This window comes from Oryza glaberrima, chromosome 1 (assembly GCF_000147395.1).
Source record: "Oryza glaberrima chromosome 1, OglaRS2, whole genome shotgun sequence".
NCBI lineage: Eukaryota > Viridiplantae > Streptophyta > Magnoliopsida > Poales > Poaceae > Oryza > Oryza glaberrima.
The window spans coordinates 11,592,335-11,611,652 of NC_068326.1; the positions used below are offsets into that span (position 1 = coordinate 11,592,335).

At 40.5% G+C, this 19,318-nt stretch overlaps 4 protein-coding genes across 4 annotated transcripts; 1 reads left to right on the top strand and 3 right to left on the bottom strand.

Annotated features, from left to right (window-relative positions):
* Positions 1–1,387: 1,387 nt before the first annotated feature.
* Positions 1,388–7,821, bottom strand: LOC127754572 (uncharacterized). Its single transcript, XM_052280152.1, has 2 exons — positions 6,906–7,821; positions 1,388–5,949 (listed from the first exon to the last, which is right to left on the bottom strand). Exons 1-2 carry the CDS (start codon positions 7,686–7,688, stop codon positions 5,914–5,916), a joined length of 819 nt encoding a protein of 272 aa, XP_052136112.1. The 5' UTR covers positions 7,689–7,821; the 3' UTR covers positions 1,388–5,913.
* A 120-nt stretch (positions 7,822–7,941) lies between these two features.
* On the bottom strand, positions 7,942–10,000 carry LOC127754564 (F-box protein SKIP23-like). Its single transcript, XM_052280143.1, has 3 exons — positions 9,810–10,000; positions 8,340–9,682; positions 7,942–8,084 (listed from the first exon to the last, which is right to left on the bottom strand). The coding sequence occupies exons 2-3, from the start codon at positions 9,604–9,606 to the stop codon at positions 8,074–8,076; spliced, it is 1,278 nt and encodes a 425-aa protein (XP_052136103.1). The 5' UTR covers positions 9,607–9,682; positions 9,810–10,000; the 3' UTR covers positions 7,942–8,073.
* Positions 10,001–14,867: 4,867 nt separating this feature from the next.
* Positions 14,868–15,669, bottom strand: LOC127752614 (ubiquitin-40S ribosomal protein S27a-1). The gene has a single exon (XM_052278028.1). It carries the CDS (start codon positions 15,561–15,563, stop codon positions 15,096–15,098), a length of 468 nt encoding a protein of 155 aa, XP_052133988.1. The 5' UTR covers positions 15,564–15,669; the 3' UTR covers positions 14,868–15,095.
* A 197-nt stretch (positions 15,670–15,866) lies between these two features.
* Positions 15,867–19,191, top strand: LOC127752802 (uncharacterized). The gene is made up of 5 exons (XM_052278215.1): positions 15,867–16,029; positions 17,017–17,097; positions 17,712–17,836; positions 17,948–18,127; positions 18,586–19,191. The coding sequence occupies exons 1-5, from the start codon at positions 15,990–15,992 to the stop codon at positions 18,952–18,954; spliced, it is 795 nt and encodes a 264-aa protein (XP_052134175.1). The 5' UTR covers positions 15,867–15,989; the 3' UTR covers positions 18,955–19,191.
* The last annotated feature ends 127 nt before the right edge of the window (positions 19,192–19,318 follow it).

Genomic DNA, 19,318 nt, shown 5'->3' on the forward strand with positions numbered 1-19,318 from the left:
AGTATTCCCCTGTAACACATTTAGTCACGTGTTACAAGTTTGTGCTACAATAGCTCTGTTCTGTAGTAGTGATTATTGACAACTCCGGAATTCATCCGACTTCCTCTACTCTACTCTCTCCCTAATCTAGTATACAATAAAGTACAATAACAATAGAGCCTCTTGTAATTCAGCTCATGCTTTGGGTGTGTGAGAATGAGGAAGGAGAGGGTTATTGATAGTGTGGAGGTGACTTGAGAGAGTGGATATGCTAAGGAATATTCTCAATAGAATCCAAAGAGCATCTTCATATCTTTCTCTTGCCAAGTGTCCTCTCTATGACGGTTTCTACTAGTAGAAACGGCCATAACCGTTATTGGGAAGTCGGTAGTAACTGTCTTGCCGAAGTAGGGCTGGATTGGGCCAACTGGGGGTTCGGCCGAACCAAGAGTGGCTCCCCTGGCCCACACCCTTCTTCAAGATGCTGACATGTGGGCCCCACTTTATGGTACACCATGTTTTGGCTCAAAATGATTGCACATTTTATATGTTGTAAATCAAAACCATGTGGGTCCATCAGCACAAATATATTTGCATTCTTCATGCTCATTCTCTCCTGACTTTGGTGGTTGATTACCTGCATACGAATCAACACCAACACTCGTAGAAATGGTTAGAAATAAATCCAACCATTATGTTGGATGCTTTATTTTTATGGTTTTATACAGGTATTGACGGCGAGAATTTTGTACTTAACAGCCGTCAACACCGAGCACCACATTAACTTTCGCGCCTTCATCCGTCTCCGCCTCTTCCTTCGACGACGTGTAGACCGGGACCATCTGATACGAAACCCGGTCGAACTCCCACCTCCGAGCGTCCACCTTGTCGTCTGACAACTGACATCCTCGCGGGCGGCAGCGGCGGAGGAGAGGTGTTACCCTAATCTTGCGGTGGTGGACCGAGGGGAGGGCGAGGCGAGGCGGACCGATGTGGCGATGTGGGGAGAAGAAGCTTTTCCCTTTTCCTATCCTAAGCCTGAAGGGCCCAGTTGGCTGGATTGGCCGGGCTCACAATAAGCCCACAGTTTGGATTGCAAGGCCGGCCCGCATACTTGGTGCATCCTCTATGCTCTGCCATGCATTTTGCATTGGAAATAAGTCCATTTGCATCCCCTATCTACCGGCAGAGTTTGATTCGCATATACTCGTTTCTCTAAAAAATAGATAAAAGAAAAGTAAATGTTCAATGTACATCAAGTGCGCTGTGCACATACTGATACACATTTTCTCATACAAGGAAACAAGATGATACCTTGTAGTAAATGAGCTTTGAGATGCATTTACTGAAAAACAAAAAAATAGGAATTTGTTATGCAACACAAAAATTAATCTTCCCAAACATTTACATCCCAAAATATCCGTTCAACATTCAAATTTATATGGCACATCCAGCTCATGTATCATACACATGCATACTCTTTAGAAAGAAAAAAAAATCCAGTGACCAAATAAAAAATTGAAAAGAAAATATTCAATGTAGATCAAGTGCACAGACAACGAGGAAGTGTGGAACATATTTTCTTACATACAGTACAAGGGAAAAAAATGATGATATCTTGTAGTGCTACATTTACTTGCACAGCATGCTATTTTGTACCGAATGATTTTGCATCATGGAAAAATAATCTAGCTATCAAATGAGCTTTGAGATGTATTCACTCAAAATACAAAAAAATCAAGAATTTTGTTGTACCACACAACATTTACTGTTCCAAAGCATTTACATCCCTAAAATTCGTTCAGCATTCAAATGTACCTGGGACAGAAGGCTTGTGAAATTGTACTATTATACACATCCGCACTCTACAAATCAAATGCTAGAGCAACGACCGGATGCGAGACATGCCCAAAATATATACATATAGCAAACAAATGCTAGAGTAGGAGCATGCCGGACTAGGACGATGGCGCAGAGGATGCAAGGATAGTAGAGGGAGTGCGACGGCGACGAGGAGACCAACCTGTTACCTGTAGAGGGAGAGGCCACACGACGCCAGCAAGGGGCATTTTAAATGTAGTGATAAAAAGAGAAAAATGGAAAAGGATGCATTTTCATATATTGTCTTAAAGGCATAACCATGATAAAAAGAGAACAATGGAACATGTACTTCCGTGGTCCAAGATTTTTTTTAGATGTCCATATGGTATAAGATTTAGCTCTTGCATATATAGTGAAGTGTTGCCACAACCATAGTTACAACGTAGATAAGCGATGGTCTACAATTACATGGACAGATTTCCCCTCAACGGTAGGTGGCAGCAGATAAATTCTTCTATCAAAAGATTGCAATGAAAGTTAAGTATAATCAATTTATTCAAAAGATTCATGTTTTCACATTAATTTTACCCTACAACCAGCTCTTTTCTATGATGACACACTTAAATTTTTGCTTACCAGATCCCACAATGAGAGAAACAAACTCCGTTCTTTTCTATGATGACACTTAAATTCTTGCTTACCAGATCCCACAATGAGAGAAACAAACTCCTTTGTTTCTGACCAACACAGAACACCAATTTGCAGTGAACCCCATTGGAAAACATATCCCTTAGACAAAACAATACGTATTTCTCTAGAGCTATATTTATATGCCATATTAACACAGTTTGATAAGCCTGTGATCAGTGAGTACAGAGCCAAGCTAAATCTGCCAATAACTTATTCAAAACTAATCTGCCAATAACTTATTCAAAACCACCTGAACATCATTCGTAAAAAAAAACACCCTGCAAATAAACCCATCTCTTCCTCATCAGTGATTTAGAGAGAAAACACAATAGTTAGTAACCAAAAGGGTGCAATAAAAGAATAATGCCTAATAAATAGAATTGAGAAAAATGCCTAATAAATAGAATTGAGGCATAATTGAAAAAGGATCATTAGCATGTACATGTGTCAATTTGGTCATCATACCTACATTGAACAGAACAAAATACTTCTTTGGTGATGTCCGCCTATCGAAATTTCTTAATTAGCCTCCTTCGACAAGCACTTGTTATACTGTGCTGCTGCTGCTCAGAGTACTCTTGCTGGCTCCCCAGGTAACCCACATTTTTTTGTTATAAAAAATAAAAGACAACCAGCCAAAAATATGTAATACAGTCATCATATCTTTTTTTTATGGCGAGAAGTGATCAGCGGCAAGGAGAATATTGATCTGTAACATTTCTTAATATTGTCTTCATATTTCCACATTATCAAAATCTAACATCCAAGGAAAATATATTTATATAGTAATAAAAAAAGGAACACTTAAGGTCAATGCCATCATCTTCAAAAAAAGAAATATATAAATTTGAGTAAAGTCCATCACTGGTCCCTAAACTTATACCGCTGTGTCATCCCGGTCCCTAAACTCGCAAATCGACCGTTCAGATCCTCAAACTTGTTCGACTGTGTCATTCCGGTCCCTAAACTTGCAGATCACTCGTTTAGGTCATCCAACTTGTTTAGTTGTGTCACCCTGATCTCTAAACTTGGATTTCAATATCATCTGGGTCAAATAGGACGGTCTAAAGACTTTATATTTAAAAATAATTCATAACTTTTTCATGTGAACTCTAATGAAGACAAACTTTATATCAAACTTGTAGCCCTCGACGCGATCTACAACTTTGTAGTTGAATTTTTTTTATTTTAAGTCATTTTTTGTCCCAATACATTTTAAAATTAAAATTTCAAAATCTATAAACATGCAGCAATATTTTGGGACCCTAAAAAGTTTTAATTCAAAAACTTTTCAACTACAAAGTTGTAGGTCGCGTCGAGGGCTATAATTTTGATATAAAGTTTGTCTTCATTAGAGTTCACATGAAAAAGTTATGAATTATTTTTTGATATAAAATTTTTAGACCGTCCTGTTTAGGGACCGGGGTGACACAACTGAACAAATTGGAGGATCTAAATGAGTGATCTGCAAGTTTAGAGACCGGGATGACATAGTCGAACAAGTTTGAGGACCTGAACGGTCAATTTGCGAGTTTAGGGACCGGGATGACACAACGGTACAAGTTTAGGGACCGGTGATGGACTTTACTCTATAAATTTTACTACCAAACTGCTACCCACATGGTATAATTTTCCTATTTGGATTATGCTATGATGTAGACTTGTAGTGGATATAATAAGTTCATAATAATTTTTCTTATCACATATTCTATACTCTCTTTCCAACAACACAGTAAAGTTCTGAAAAGAACCATTAGAATGCATGCCACATTATTTAAGCTCGCACTACATTTCTCCCCTTTGTCAGTACAATTCACAGAATTATCAACAAACGGAGCGACTCTTTTGTTCTGTACACTTTGTGAAAACACTTTTTTTGTTCTCTTCCACTGTGTTATTAAGAAAATTACTGAACTGAATCTAAAAAATGTGAAAGCACTCAATGAATTCAGATGGAACTTACCTGGCAAAACATGACCATGTACATGAGCCAAGCAAGCAACTCCACCATCATCAAGACAATTAGAAGAATGCTTTATCTGCAACTTCATCATCATCAACCACGCTGAACTAAGCCATAAATCTGCAAATATGCCACATAAACATTTTGAACTTGATATAAAAGGTAGGAGAAAATATTTGATCAATAGACTGAAATAGAGGGATAGTTTAAAACAGATTTCCCAGCAATTGCCATCCCAGTGGGTTTGAGAAAATCTGGACAGCCACATACTTCCCCTCTGCAATCTTCACCAGACAATGGCAATGATCTACCCAGTTTCCTGTAGTTTCACACCCAAATACCATGTGCATAGACTGTAAATGCAGTATTAAGAGTTCATAATTAAACTTAAGAAAAACTAAGCAAAGATCAAGTATTTGTTTTCTCAATTTTACAGACCAAATGCATGATGCATGTAAACCATCTAGATAAGTGTTCCATATTTTCATTAGAAATTTCCATACTTTTAGGTTTATCGGTCCCTCAACAGGATATTCGCTGATTCCTTCGGCCGAAAAATTCAATTTTTTTTTTCATTTAGCAAAATTTCCCCCAAAAATTTCCAAAACTCCAGCAATTCCAGTTACATCAATCCCCCATAAATGTTTTTTATTTCCATGATACTGCATCATGAACCTAGTAACCTACTGGATTGGTTACCACTGTAACGATCCCCTAGCTGCGCTGCAAACAGAATGCACCTCAAGCTATTATGAAAGCCTGACTGGAAATCCAGCATAATAACCACAGATCTGAGTCCCTTCAAGAAGCAAGCTGCAGGCACAAAGGGAGAAATGGAGAGGGGAGGCTACCTGGGTGGCCTTGTCGACCTTGGTGAAGTTGGTATCCGATTTCATGAGGCCCCAGCCTGAGATCACCAGCATGGCGGCGGACGTGGTGTCATCAGAGGTGTTGACCTTGGACTCGGCGGCGAGCGTGTTGCTGTTGTTTTCGACCTCCTTCCAGTTCTGCGGCGAGGCCGCAGGATACTGTCGTCGGCACAGTCGCCCATGATCGTGCGGCAGATGGCTCACAACTCCATCATGACTGCCACTGCCTCCTTCACCTTGAGCCCAACGCCAAACGATTTTCACGTCCAGGCCCACATGGCAGCACAAACAGACTAAGAGAGGGAGGGAGGGAAGTATGGCATACCACGTGACGGTCTCACAATCACCATAAGGCTCTTTTTAAGTAGTAAAAATTATGAGAGATTCGGTTATCATAAACAGAGGGAAGCTCCAAGAAGTGAAAAAAATGCATGACTTTCATTCATGCAGACTAAAATAACAATGTTCTCACAGTCAAGACATGATTAGCATGATTATTGTTGAACATGACAATAACACAAGGTAGCGCGCCACTGTTTACAAATTATTCTAGAGCAAGACCGTACAGATATCCACGCTAAATTAATGTATTCATGACTCAATCTCCAGAATTACTAGAAAGATGACCTGAAAAACAATCAAAAGGCATCACCATGAGTCTGACTTTATTTGAGAAACTGAATGTGATGCTGCGGAAACAAGTTTAAAAATCAAAAGATTGGTCTAGAACACTATGGAAATACTACAATGTTAATGGATCTAAGTGGATGTATAAACAAAGGTCACGGTTTAAATAAAAAGTTCTGTGTCTCCATTTTGCATAATCTTTGTAACAATCAAATAAATAGTTGGGAGGTATTTATTAATTTTAGAGATGCCACCTTAGACGGATAATAACATATTCATATAGCAGGGGATTATAGGTGAAAACCACAAATTCAGTGAATCATGGAGACCTCGCAATAAACCATGTAAACATTCTAAGAAAATTCTCAAAAAGTTAACTTAAGTAGAAGGACATACTATTATATACACACATGTAAAAATTTGAAGATAATGCTCAGTGTTGTTTGGAATAGAATACATATAATTAAAAAACAGAAACATGAATAGTGTTGACAGAACAAAGTGAAGTTGGAACATTTTAGTATTATTCCTTTATTTCTTTCTGAGTTTCAACCCTTCTAAAGAGAATCAAGTTCGATTTTTAAAAAATAATACATGGCGTATTATAGCACCTCCATTGCATATGTTGTGTTGACAATATTTTAAATTTTTTATACATAGTTTGTAGTGATTTCCATGATTTCAGTAATGCATCTGTTACATTTCCAACTATATTGTTAGGCAGTAGCAGCATTACATATACTAACTTGTAAACTACCACCAGAGTTCTATTATTAATAGGGTATGCAATAGCAAATTACAGAGATGTAAACAAATTGAAATATGTAAAACTTGAAGCAATAAATCTAATTAACTTTTGTAAATGATGGCCAAAACCAAATAGGAGATGGCCAATTCAACCGTGAGCCAATAAGCTGATCGGTGAAGCTACTATCATCCAAATGGAAGGCACCAACCTCTCGGAAACCAAACCTCACACAATAAATATATTCCATTGAATCATCTGTACAGTAGACACTATTTGGAGCTAACATTGGGAAATCTTCTACCCGTAGGAAGAACGAGCTATTGAAACCAATAAATAGCGCACGACCATCAAAATCCTTAAGTTCAGCAAGCTTTTGTTCACCAAGGTCAACCTTATAGACAATCAATTCTCTGGTCCTCCTGTCGTTATTGACGTGTTTATAATACCTCCATACTTGAAGATCACCTGATTCTGACAGAACAATATACTTGGTATTATTGATGAGTGAATTCTTGGGGTCTAGGACGACCCGTAACATTGGAGAGGGTCCATTGGTATCAATAGCATGAACATCACCAGTGGCTCGGATTGCAGAGAACAATCTATCGTCGTCCTTGTACAAAACATCATGATAGCAGCAACATAGCTCATCAACATCGATCCAGGTCCAATGATTGTCACCCACCCTTGCATAGGAAAGGAAATCATCTAGCAGGTGCAGGATCATTACTGTGCAGTTTCTACTGGATGGATCTGCTGTCAGAACAACCCTCTTATAGAAATAAAATCGGCCTTCTTCCCAGGAAAGATCATCCGGCTCTGTTTCAGTATCAAAATCTCGTGATGACATATCCATTGTAAAAAGATCATAGCCATCTGGCACACCCTCACCATTGCAACGTATCCTGACATTTGCTATTGTCTCCGGTGGCGGCATGGTGATCTGTGCCTGAGTCGCATGATTGACAAGGAGCAGATTAGACCGCTCCATGGGAGGATCCGACAATGTAACGTGTACGGAAAGGAGGGTCCGGCATGGTTACATAGTGATCCTTCCCCGTGGTGAGGCTGTGAAGTGTGGTGACGCTAGGATCACGGTCGCTGGACGAGAAAACGAGGCAGGGCCCAGGGTTATTGGAGCAAATACCGAGGCGGCAAGCCTCTAGATAGCTGGCATGCCACGAGCGGCAAACCACGCCGGAGCTGAAAATATCTGGAATCTCCAGCGTGCCAAGGATGCAGATGAGAAGGTCCGCAGGAAGCTGGGACCAATCAAGACCGGGGGTCGAAGGTGGAGCTTCATGCTCTAGTAATTCACCGGTAACAGAAGAAGAAACCTGCTCCATTGATCAGATCAATCAATCTGCAGAATTATGTCATAGTGGACCTGAAAAACGAACAGAAAGATCTGAGAAACTGAACGTGGTACTAAATCAAAAGATTGCTCTAACAAAACATGAAAAAACTACAAAAGTTGATGGATCTAAGTGATGTATAGCCAAAGCTCACTGTTTCAATCAAAAGTTCCCTATTGCCAATATAACTTGCAAAATAGTTATATAACCTATCACAAGAGAATATGAATAGATAGAGATGTAAATAAACAGAAATATGTAACACTCGAAGCAATGGTTCTATTTACCTTTAGAAAATGATGGCCTAAACCAAACAGGAGGTGGCCAATTCAACCGTGAGCCAATAGGTAGCAGATCGGTGAAACTACTATCTTCCAAATGGAAGGCACTAACCTCTCGAAAGCCAAACCTTGAATGACAAATATAAGTAACTGTATCATCTGTACAGTAGACACTATTTGGAGTCAACATGGGGAAATCTTCTTCTCGTAGGAAGAAGGAGCTATTGAAACCAATAAACAATGCATGGCCTTCAAAATCCTTAAGTTCAACAAGCTTGTGTTCAACAAGATCAACCTTATAAACAACCAATTCACTGGTCCTCCTCTCCTTATTATTATTAACATAGTGATGATACCTCCATACTTGAAGAAGATCACCCAATTCTGACAGAACAATGTACTTGGCACAATCGACGAGTGAGCTCTTGGCGTCTAAGACAACCCTTAATATTGGAGAGGGTCCATTTGTATTGATAGCATGAACATCACCATTGCCTCGGATTGCATAGAACAATCTATCATCGTCATTGTACAAAACATCATGATAGTTCCAACATAGCTCATTAACATTGATCCAGGTCCAATGAGTGTCACCCACCCTTGCAAAGAAAAGGAGATTACGTAGCAAGTGCAGGATCATTACAGTGCAGTTTCCACTGGATGGATCTGCTGACAGGACAACCCTCGTGTAGAAGTAAAACCGGCCTTCTTCCCAGGAAAGATCATCTGGCTCTGTTTCAGTATCAAAATCTCGTGATGACATATCCAATTTAAAAAGATCATAGCCATGTGGCACTCCCTCACCATTGCAACGTATCCTGACATTCGCTATTGTCTCCGGTGGCGGCATGGGGATCTGAGCCTGAGTCGCAGGATTGACAAGGAGCAGATTGGACCGCTCATCGGCGGTAATAAGCCAGCCATGGGAAGACCCAACGATGTAGCGGGTACGGAAAGGAGGGTCCGGCATGGTTACATAGTAGTTCTTCCCCGTGGTGAGGCTGTGCAGGGTGGCCACGCTAGGATCACGGTCGCCGGAAGAGAACACGAGGCAGGGCCCGGGGTTACTGGAGCAAATGCCAAGGCGGCGGGCCTTCAGAAAGTTGGCATGCCAGGCGCGGCAAACCACACCGGAACTGAAGACATCCGGGACCTCCAGCACGCCGAAGATGCAGACGAGCAAGTCCGCCGGAAGCTGGGACCAATCGACACCGGAGGTTGAAGATGGAGCTTCTTGCTCCAACAATTCCCCTGTAACAGAAGCCTCCTCCATCGACCAATCAATCAATTAATCCCCTCCCTTGCCGATATCCCGCAGAAAAATTGAATTCCACAGATTCCTTGTTGCCCTGATTCATAAACAGAGGTTCATTGCACAGCTAAACCCTAGCAAAACCCTACACCGCTGCAGAACTTGTAACAATACTAGGGTTCTAATTCCGAGAGGAGAAGTGGAGAAGAGAGAACTATTCTGACCTGAAGCTGCGGCGCCGCGGTCACTGAGTCTCGGCGGATACCCCCACCGCCGGCGGCCGCGTTAACGTTCGTCGCCGTTGCGGTTTGGGAAGGATGGAGACGGGAGTGGTTGCGGCGGAGCGGAAGAGGGAGTTCGACAACCTGCGAGTCCAACACGTCTCGCCGAATCCACCGTCGCACCGATAGTCTGATGATATCCTACGGTTCCGAATTAAAAAGAAAAAAAGAAAAGATAAAAACCGAAAAAAGAAAACCGTGGAAAACCATTCCCTAAAAAACCGGGAAAAAAAATCCCCATGTGGCTTCCCTCGGCGTCTGCGTTTTACTAGCAGTTTCGCAAAATTGGAGTCGGACTAAAGTTCGAAAGCTTGCAGCTTGCTGGTTCCTATTCCCACGCAAACCACGCGATTGACCACGGATATAATTAAAAAAAGACGTAACTAGCTAGTGGTAAACCAGCTACCACTTTATCTATAAGAGACATTATCCACCTATACTTTAAATACAATTTTCTCTTAAACTACTCATCTGATCTACGATCCGATTGCACCGTCGTGTTCATAACAATTAAATCTTTAGAACAAGATCTCACATGATTATATTTTGATGAAAAATCACAGATTACTTTTATAATATGTCTAAATTACTTCTTAGATATATAAAAGTAAATTCAGTAAAACCTAAAAGTAATTTACATATATTATAGAAGTAACTTAGAACAAAACGAAGGTAACTTTGGCATGTCATTTAAAGTAAATCCGTTGTAGAGATAAAAACATGACTCTATCTAGAAATTAAATTAATCAGCACAAATTATGAAATTAACTAAAATAATAATAAAAGTAATCACCTCAGAGCATTATGAATGTATAGGAAGTATTTTAATCAAATCTAAAAGTAACTTTTATATATATGATAATTTGTTCAATGAAAAAAAGACATTAATTAAAATTACTTTCTTTTTTGTTATAAGTTACTTCTATAATATATGTAAATTACTTTTAGACTTTACTGAATTTACTTTTATATGTCTAAGAAGTAACTTAGTGAAATCTAAAAGTAATTTATACATATCATAAAAGTAATTTGTGATTTTTCATCAAAATATAATCATGTGAGATCTTGTTGTAAAGATTTAATTATTACGAACACAATGGTGTAATCGGATTATAAATTGGATGAGTAATTTAAGAGAAAATTTTATTTGAAGCATAGATGATGGGAATATTTCTTCTACTTGCTCAATGGATTAAGTAGTAGCACGTGGGTGTCTCTGGTTAAGACTAATTGGAGAGGCCTCTCCAATTAGATTTACCGATTAAAAAAACCTACTCAAATATGGATAACGTACCAAAATCTTCTTAAAAACATCTTCAATTTTTATAATAGTAAAGATTATGTCGTTGATCAATGGTCAAACATATGATAAAAAGTTAACAGTGTCATCTATTAAAAACAGAGGAAGTGTATATTAGTACTACATTGATTAATAATAGCTGAGTCTAAGTTTCCTCCCTCAACCATAAAACTTCGTATACAGCCACTCTCAATTATCAATAACGATTCAGTCTACCTTTTTGGGATAGTTTTTACACAACTTTCTTTAATATGGATCCCACTTGTCAGTGACTTGTTGGCTTCCTTCTCTCTCTATCTCTCGCCAACGACCATCATGCTTCGGGCATGCTGCAGATGGCGGCCGAAAGCAATCCCTAGCACTCCATAAACCTCCTCCTTTCCCTCTCCTCCCCAACATCTTCGATGGTGGCTCGGTAAGAGCATCGACGGTGAATCTAGAGGATAGGGGATGCATCTATGGCTTCACTTGACGATTTCGGTAGTGGGCTACAGCAATGGCTTCATGAAATGAAAGGTTGTGGTGGCTTTCATATGACAGCGTTAGTGGGGGCCAGCGGCTTTGCAAGACAATGGTGGTGGGACGACAGCTTCCCATGGAGATTGCGACACATCACACAATTGCGCAAGAAGGGTCCCACCCCTAGATATCATAGTGGTGGAGAGGGTGTTATGGGTGCTTGGGATTATAGGTGTTGCCTTCTTGCTACCTCTGCTGAGATAGATAAAAGGGAGGGGTAGTTCAGGAGACAGGGAAGGAGGGGGGAGAGAGATAATAAGAAGAATGTAAAGGAAATGTCATATGGCTCCACCGCTAGTCTTTATGCCATGTGGCACCAAAATCATCCAATACTACTAAGAGCTAGTTTTAGTATAACTAACTCTAAGCTCTAAACTTATATTAAAGCTAATATTTATAACAGGTTAGCTCTATTTTTTCTCTTCTCTCTTTTTTCACTACAAATTTTATGTATCTCTTACATAAGATACAACACTTCGTTTTTTTTCATCTCTCTCCTCTATTAGTTTATAGTAGATTTATAGCCTTGCTCTAAGGGTGGGTTCAAATCTACACTTTCTTAGCATCCACTCGCTCATTTTTTGCGTAACACTCCTCAAACTGCTAAACGACGTGTTTTTTTTACCAAATTGTTCTGTCAGGCAAGCAAATTGGCATACATTTTATTTTTAATTAGGGCTTATTCACTTTGCTACCATTTTCAACCTTATCAAGTTTGTGTAATTGCCAAATTTTGGCAAGATTTCATATGTACTTACTAAATTTCGGCAACAAACTAAATGTAGCCACTTTTTTTTATAACTTTTTTTTTAAAAAAGGTAAGGTTGAAAATGGTAGCAAAGTGAACAATCCCTTAGACTTGAATATATGATGGTGTTTCGTTGGAAATTTTTTTTGAAAATATACCGTTTATTTTTTTTTTCTCTCAGAAATATTCGGGTTGTAATTTTATTTACACAAATATATGGTTGATATGACGATCTCACACAATAAAAACGCGAGACCACTCAGTGTCGCGTGGCAAGTTAGCGAGAGCGAGCGGTCTCGCAGACTCAAGTAGCGAGACCGATCCTTGCCGCTAATAATTATCTTAATTAACGATTAATTATTAATTAATCACTAATTAGAATAATTAATCACTAATTATTATTAATTAATAGTTAATCATTTAATTTTCAAAACGCTCTCGCACACTCACCATGCGAGACTGCTCAGTCTCGTGCCAGTCTCGCGCATTCCGCGTGCGAGACCGAACGGTCTCGCGCCTCTGCCGCGCGACACCGCGCGATCTCGCATCCTCTTCGTGCGAGACCGTCCGTGTCATCAGCCCACATCAGTTTTGCGAAACGGTTTAGCGATACCGGGGGTATATTTGTGCTAAAAAGTTTATATAAGACTATTTCTAAGAAAAGAATATGAACGGTATATTTTCAAATTTAAGTCGTGTTTCGTTGGTTTTCCGTTCTCATATGCGGCTTGATGTTATGGTACCATGGGTCAATATTGCCTCACTTTATACTTTGGAGATGTCAAAACAGTGGAGTGTAGCACTAAGAGGGTTTGTAAAACCGCCGATAAAATTTTGATAAATTTTACATGTTTTTGCGCAGTTACCTGGTCCCGACGGTTTGGAAAATCCTGGCACTAACTACATGGTTATTGTGGTTATTGCCATTTTCCTGTAGAGCTACGAAAAATCGATCCGTAAACCAGCTACGCTTAAAAGCAATCAATTTTCTTTTGGCAAGGTAATCCAAGTTGTTGATTTTCAAGCACTTCAAGTGCACAGGATTGCATTTTAGTGATTACCCAGGTTCTAAGTTTTAGAGATTAACAACATCGTGGTGATCGAAAATAATTACATTTGCTAGTCATGCAAGGAGCTCGCTCGCTCGCAAGGATCCTTGCGACTGGCAACGTCATGCTGTTTGTAAACCGTCCGGTCAGGTGGGATGCCACAGGAATTGAACAGGGAGGCATCGCACTAATGTATAATCACACAAGAAGCATCAATCCTCAATTTGCAAAATTCAACAGAGATCACACGATCTAACACATAAAGCGTCGAGCACATAAGAAATGTACAGAGAGGTTATCAACCTGACATCTGACGAGGATTAATACGCATTCGCAAGTAATGCGAGAAATTCAACAAATATCTTCACTAAAAAAAAATGCTAACGCAAAAATGGAGCAATAAGGAAAACCAACAAAGAATACTCAGTACCTGTTACGAGAAAATCAGTAACTTGGGTATGTATATCAGTTTGCAGAAAATAAATTTAAGAACACAATCAACTAATATGCCCATTTCTATTTTTTTTCATTTCCAAACTACATGAATATCACAGCATATGTTTAAATCTGTACTGCCAAAATAAGACAACTTCCTTGTGGTACATGTAGGTTTATGCGAACACTAATGCAAGTTACTAGTAAGATTAAAGGAACCATAGCAGATACAAAAACTATTTATTTGGTGAACCTTTATTTGCAGCTACTTGCGTTGTTACAATAGTACATGGACGAATGAACAAAAACATTTCATACAAATTAGAATACTATAACAAAAACTGAACAAAAAGGAAGATTATACCATATTATTATGCCAGGATTATAGCACAGACAGAACAAAGATAGATTAACATTGCACAAGATCATGGACAAAGAGAGATCATCATCTTAACACGCTGTAGAAGAGGCAAAATCACAAATCAGGAACCTTTATTTGCATCTACTTGCCTCGCTACAATAGTACATGGAAGCATGAACAAAAGGCAGATTACACCATATTGTTATGCCAGGATATGGCTTTCAGGATAACACATTGATTAACATTGACCAGGAACATGGACAGAAAGATCATCTAATCATTTTAACGCACTGAATAACAAACTGGCAAAGACAGAATCACATTCTGTGAGATATAACAATTCACGTCCTGAATCGAAATAGAATTAATTTTTTTAATACGAATCAACTTTACAGGGCCAAATCCTAAATCAAATTCGAATTAAATTCTTAATACGAGCAGTACCGCAAACTACGATTAGAAAACAAAACTAACATAACATGTATGCATAGCGGAATTTCAAACAAAATTCCCAATCACAATTACTTCGCTTCCCTGCAACAAGCAATTTAATCAAATACCATAGCCGATAACCAAGACCACGCCAACGGATAAAAAGATGATTAACCCAAACATAATTCGACAGTAGTACATAACATGATTTCAAAACCAAAAGTAGGGCATCACAATCTTCACAGAGGTGATGCTAAGGTGTTCAGTTCCAAGGAGACTAGTTTAACACGACATGACAAAAAGAAAAGGATTAATTATCATCTAATAATACGTTCGATTTCCTCCTCCTTCCTTCCTTCCGCCCCCCAAGAACAGGAGCCTACGCCTACGCCTGCTGGTTGTAGACGTAGGTGAGGCCGCACTTACCGCAGTAGTGGCGGTCGAAGTGGTTGGCCATGAAGGTGCCGGCGCCGCACTCGGCGTTGGGGCACTCCTTGCGGAGGCGGGTGACCTTGCCGGTGGCGTCGTCCACCTTGTAGAACTGGAGCACGGCGAGCTTCACCTTCTTGTGCTTGTGCTTCTGCTTCTTGGGCTTGGTGTACGTCTTCTTCTTGCGCTTCTTGGCGCCGCCGCGGAGGCGGAGCACCAGGTGGAGGGTCGACTCCTTCTGGATGTTGTAGTCGGCGAGGGTGCGCCCGTCCTCCAGCTGCTTGCCGGCGAAGATGAGCCGCTGCTGGTCGGGCGGGATCCCCTCCTTGTCCTGGATCTTCGCCTTCACGTTGTCGATGGTGTCCGAGGACTCCACCTCCAGCGTGATCGTCTTCCCCGTCAGGGTCTTCACGAAGATCTGCATCTTGGCCGGCGGCCGCAGCGGCGGCGCGCTTGCCCTTACCTGTGGTTTCTCCCGCGGCGGCGGGGCGGAGGCGGCGGCGGCGGTGGTGGGGTGTGGACGGCTAGGGTTTAGGCGAAATGAGAGAGGCGACTCTTATATAGCTGAGGCGAGGCATCCTGCGCCGTTGGATTCGATCGGACGGTGGGTGTTACTCCCCTAGTGGGAGATGGGCCGCCTTATGGGCTTTTTTTTTGTTATTGGGCCGCCTCGCGTGTTCTTCTCCCCGCAATTCGCTTTCTCTCTCTTTCTTTCTCTTTCTCTCTCTCCTTACGCCGACGCGACGCCTCCGTCCGCTTCCGCCGCCGCGCGCAGCCGCAGCGCCGCCACCAACCACCGCCGCCGGGAGGGGGGGGGGGGGGGTACGGGATAGGGTAGGCCGCGTCGAGGATGGCGTCGGGGAGCTCCTCCGGCGACATGGGCAGTTCAGGTACGGAGCGACCCCAAATCTTGGGTGGTTTATTATCTGGTTACATTGGGATTGAAAGTCAATGGGAGAGTAAGGCGTGTTCCTTGGGAGATTTGAGGCGCCGATTCTGATATTTCGTGTGATAAGGTTACTGCGTGTGATTGGTTTCGTGTAGCTCGAATGATGCGCCCTGTTCGCTGTGGTGTGGCGGTTCTTGATAATTGATACTATGGTTTGAATTTTTTTCCCCTTGGTTTGGTGAGGGCATTGGATAAGTTGCATGTAAGGCTTTGCAAGCAAGATTTAACCGTTGACGGGATAAAATGTATGCTTAAGCATGCATCCTGCATCCTCAATTCTGAAATAACACACTTTTTCCCAATTCGGCAATTTTTCCTATTAGTCATCTTGCATTTGATAACTGAACCCGGATACAGATAGATGAGCATTCGTAGGATATGTTTCAGATTTTTACTCATGCGAACTCAAGATGTCATTTGGATGTGGAATGTTAGGAATATGCGACAGTTTGAATGTTAAGATGTTTTGAATCTTTCACTCAAGAGCTCATCTGCTTTGTTAGTTTCTGGTCGCGTATATACCACTCATGCATATTAACATGGGGCCATGGACTCCTCAACTATTTTTTTTAAACATGCATTTCCTTAACTGTTTATCTTTTCAATGTGCTGTTCTAAACATCCTAATTATGTGATGTTAGTTTTTTTATTTTAATAAGGATCATAATCAAGTCACCTGCATATAAAGTTCTTTTGGATACTGTTCTTTATTTACTATTTAAGGGAGTTTATCGATGAGAATGATATGCTGGATGGGTTTTCGATAATCTTCCTTTTTGCATTTTATTTTAATTTCTGGTCACTATTCTGGTAAAAGAATGCCAGAACACAAGCCTTAATCAAAATGCAAATTTTCCATGCATTATGGCTGTTTGACTCTCGTTATCGTATGACTTTAAATGTCTGGTCCTTTATGTGCCAATGGCAGGGGCCAAAGATGTGATTTTGGATGAACCACTGCTAACTTCAGGAAGCGCTGAAAGTTCACAACAGAAGTCTACTGATGTTGGTATGTATAAAGTTCTTTCAGCCCCATGTTTTACTGGTCCTTCAGTATGTTCCAAATCAGAAGTTAAGTTTTAGATATTTGTGGCAAGAACATTAAATTGTTACGTGTAAGAGTATAAGTCCATAGTCAAGATGCATGTTATAGTTTTTCTGCATGTTTGGTAACTCATGCAAAATTATGCAGGCTATGTGTGATTTCTGTCACTTTTTCTAGTGAATCTCATATTTGTTGATGATAACTTGTAGCTGGAGATTTGCTCTGTAATTGACTATCGTCAAATACTTTTGGATTTTGAAAAAGGCAGGCTAACGCTAACTGATTGAGGAAAACTGGAAGATGAATAAACAGTGAAATAATTTTTGGATTAATCTTGTGTTTACACGTGTTAGTGTAGGGCCTGCAGGTGAGAGTAACTCTGAAGTCAGAAGCTAGTGTTTTGAATATGTCATATGTTGATGAGCTTTGTGATAAAGTTGTACGTGTTTGTTTTTTACAGCGTTGTAGTATAAAATGTGATATATTATACACATGGTCCTGTTTGAAGTAATTGGTAATTCCTATTACTTTAACCATTGCTTTAGTTCAATGCTTGAGACTTCATTCTTTTTTGTCAGACACAAAATCACGTGTTGAGGATATCTGGAAGAAAATGAACAGTGGAATGCCAGCTAAAATGCCCAAACCTGTAATGAATAAGCTCAGCACACCTGCTAAAGAAAAGAAAAGTACCGTGGGAAACGTGAGTAACGTTTATGCTATTAACCTTACCAGCAAGTTGATTTTCACATGTGATGTCTAAATTTAATTTTTGTTTGGCTTTATGACTGCTCTTCTGAGTAAATATATGTAGAACTGGATGAGTGTTCTGGGACTTTCACCAAATAAGGCTTCTCCAAATGATCAAGGCTCCAAAAATGGCCGAAAGCAGGCACACCAAGAAACAAGTGAGGACGCCAAAAAACTTGCAGCGAGTGCTCTTGCTGCTGTCAGAGATGCTGCTTCTGCTGCAGCTGGAAGAGGGAAAGTGGAGGTAATGTTTCTGCTGCTTCTGCATCCGTCTCTCACTTCTTATGGTTGTATAGGATAATGTTTCGGTACAAAATTCTTTCAAGAAAAATGTAATGGCATAGGGGTGGATTTGCATGCCTTCTGGTTTTGCTCTGTCCATCCTCGTTCAGTTCATATTATTAGTTTTTTTAGTTTAACTAGCTTAAAGGTTCGAAGTCGCCCCACTGGTACACCCATAAATTTGGAAAAGCACATGGTTGTGAGTCTGTTTGACCTCTCCCTGGTAGGCCCAATCCACAAAAGTTTATGTAGAGAAACTTTTGACAATTTGAAAACAAAATTAGTAAGAGGAACCACACATCTTTGATTTTAAGGAGGGGCATACCCTTGACCTCAGCACCCACAACCTTGTGCTCCACCATTATGCTACATGGGTTCCACAAACTGCTAACCTACTAGTATTTTTACATGCTCGAACAGATCACGGAGGTTAGGGACTTTGCTGGGAAGGATATCGAGATCAAGAAACTGGTGGACGCCGATTCAAGAGAAGCGATAGAGAAGGCCAAGGCCGCTGGTGCTGCCCCGTCTGCTCTCGACAACATCCTCGAGCAGATAAAGAAGAAGCAGAAGCTGAGCGTCCTGGACAAGACGAAGAAAGACTGGGGAGAGTTCAAGGAGGAGAACAAAGGGATGGAGGAGGAGCTGGACCAGTACAAGAAGAGTTCGAACAAATACCTGGACAAGGTGTCATTCTTGCAGAGAGCTGATTACAGAGAGTTTGAGCGCGAGAGGGATGCGCGGCTGTCCATGATGTCGAAGCGGAAGTCGGATACGCGAGAGGATTGATGTGTAGAAGGCCTGAAAAAGGAAAAAAAAAAGTTCCATCATCTTGCAGCTCCTTGTAGACATTCTTTTGAGATGATCATGGGGACATCATTTTGTCTATGCCTTCTCTTCTGTTTCAATATGTTGATTCAATGTGAATGAAGAAGAAGATGCTGTGCACATTGATACTGCCTGTATCCATTTCTTGTATGTATTGGTTATGTATGCCAGTGTGGGCAGTAATTTTTGGAGGAGCTAGGCTTGGTGACATACTAACATTCATGAAGGAAAAAAAAAATCCACGTTTGGCCTCTCAAGTATGGCCTACTCTACACTGATCAGGTTGGCAGGTACTGAAAAAAAACATCAAATGCACTAATCCAAT

What these genes read in the sequence shown, in the direction of transcription:
- LOC127752802 (XM_052278215.1), top strand. Translation starts at nt 15,990, where the DNA reads ATGGCGTCGGGGAGCTCCTCCGGCGACATGGGCAGTTCAG. An exon ending in AGAAAAGTACCGTGGGAAAC is followed by an intron (nt 17,837 to 17,947) that starts GTGAGTAACGTT and finishes AAATATATGTAG; the next exon opens with AACTGGATGAGTGTTCTGGG. An exon ending in CTGGAAGAGGGAAAGTGGAG is followed by an intron (nt 18,128 to 18,585) that starts GTAATGTTTCTG and finishes ATGCTCGAACAG; the next exon opens with ATCACGGAGGTTAGGGACTT.
- LOC127754572 (XM_052280152.1), bottom strand. Translation starts at nt 7,688, where the DNA reads ATGGAGCGGTCTAATCTGCTCCTTGTCAATCATGCGACTCAGGCACAG. An exon ending in TGAGGTTTGGTTTCCGAGAG is followed by an intron (nt 5,950 to 6,905) that starts GTTGGTGCCTTC and finishes ATTGTTTTTCAG; the next exon opens with GTCATCTTTCTAGTAATTCT.
- LOC127754564 (XM_052280143.1), bottom strand. Translation starts at nt 9,606, where the DNA reads ATGGAGGAGGCTTCTGTTACAGGGGAATTGTTGGAGCAAGAAGCTCCA.
- LOC127752614 (XM_052278028.1), bottom strand. Translation starts at nt 15,563, where the DNA reads ATGCAGATCTTCGTGAAGACCCTGACGGGGAAGACGATCACGCTGGAG.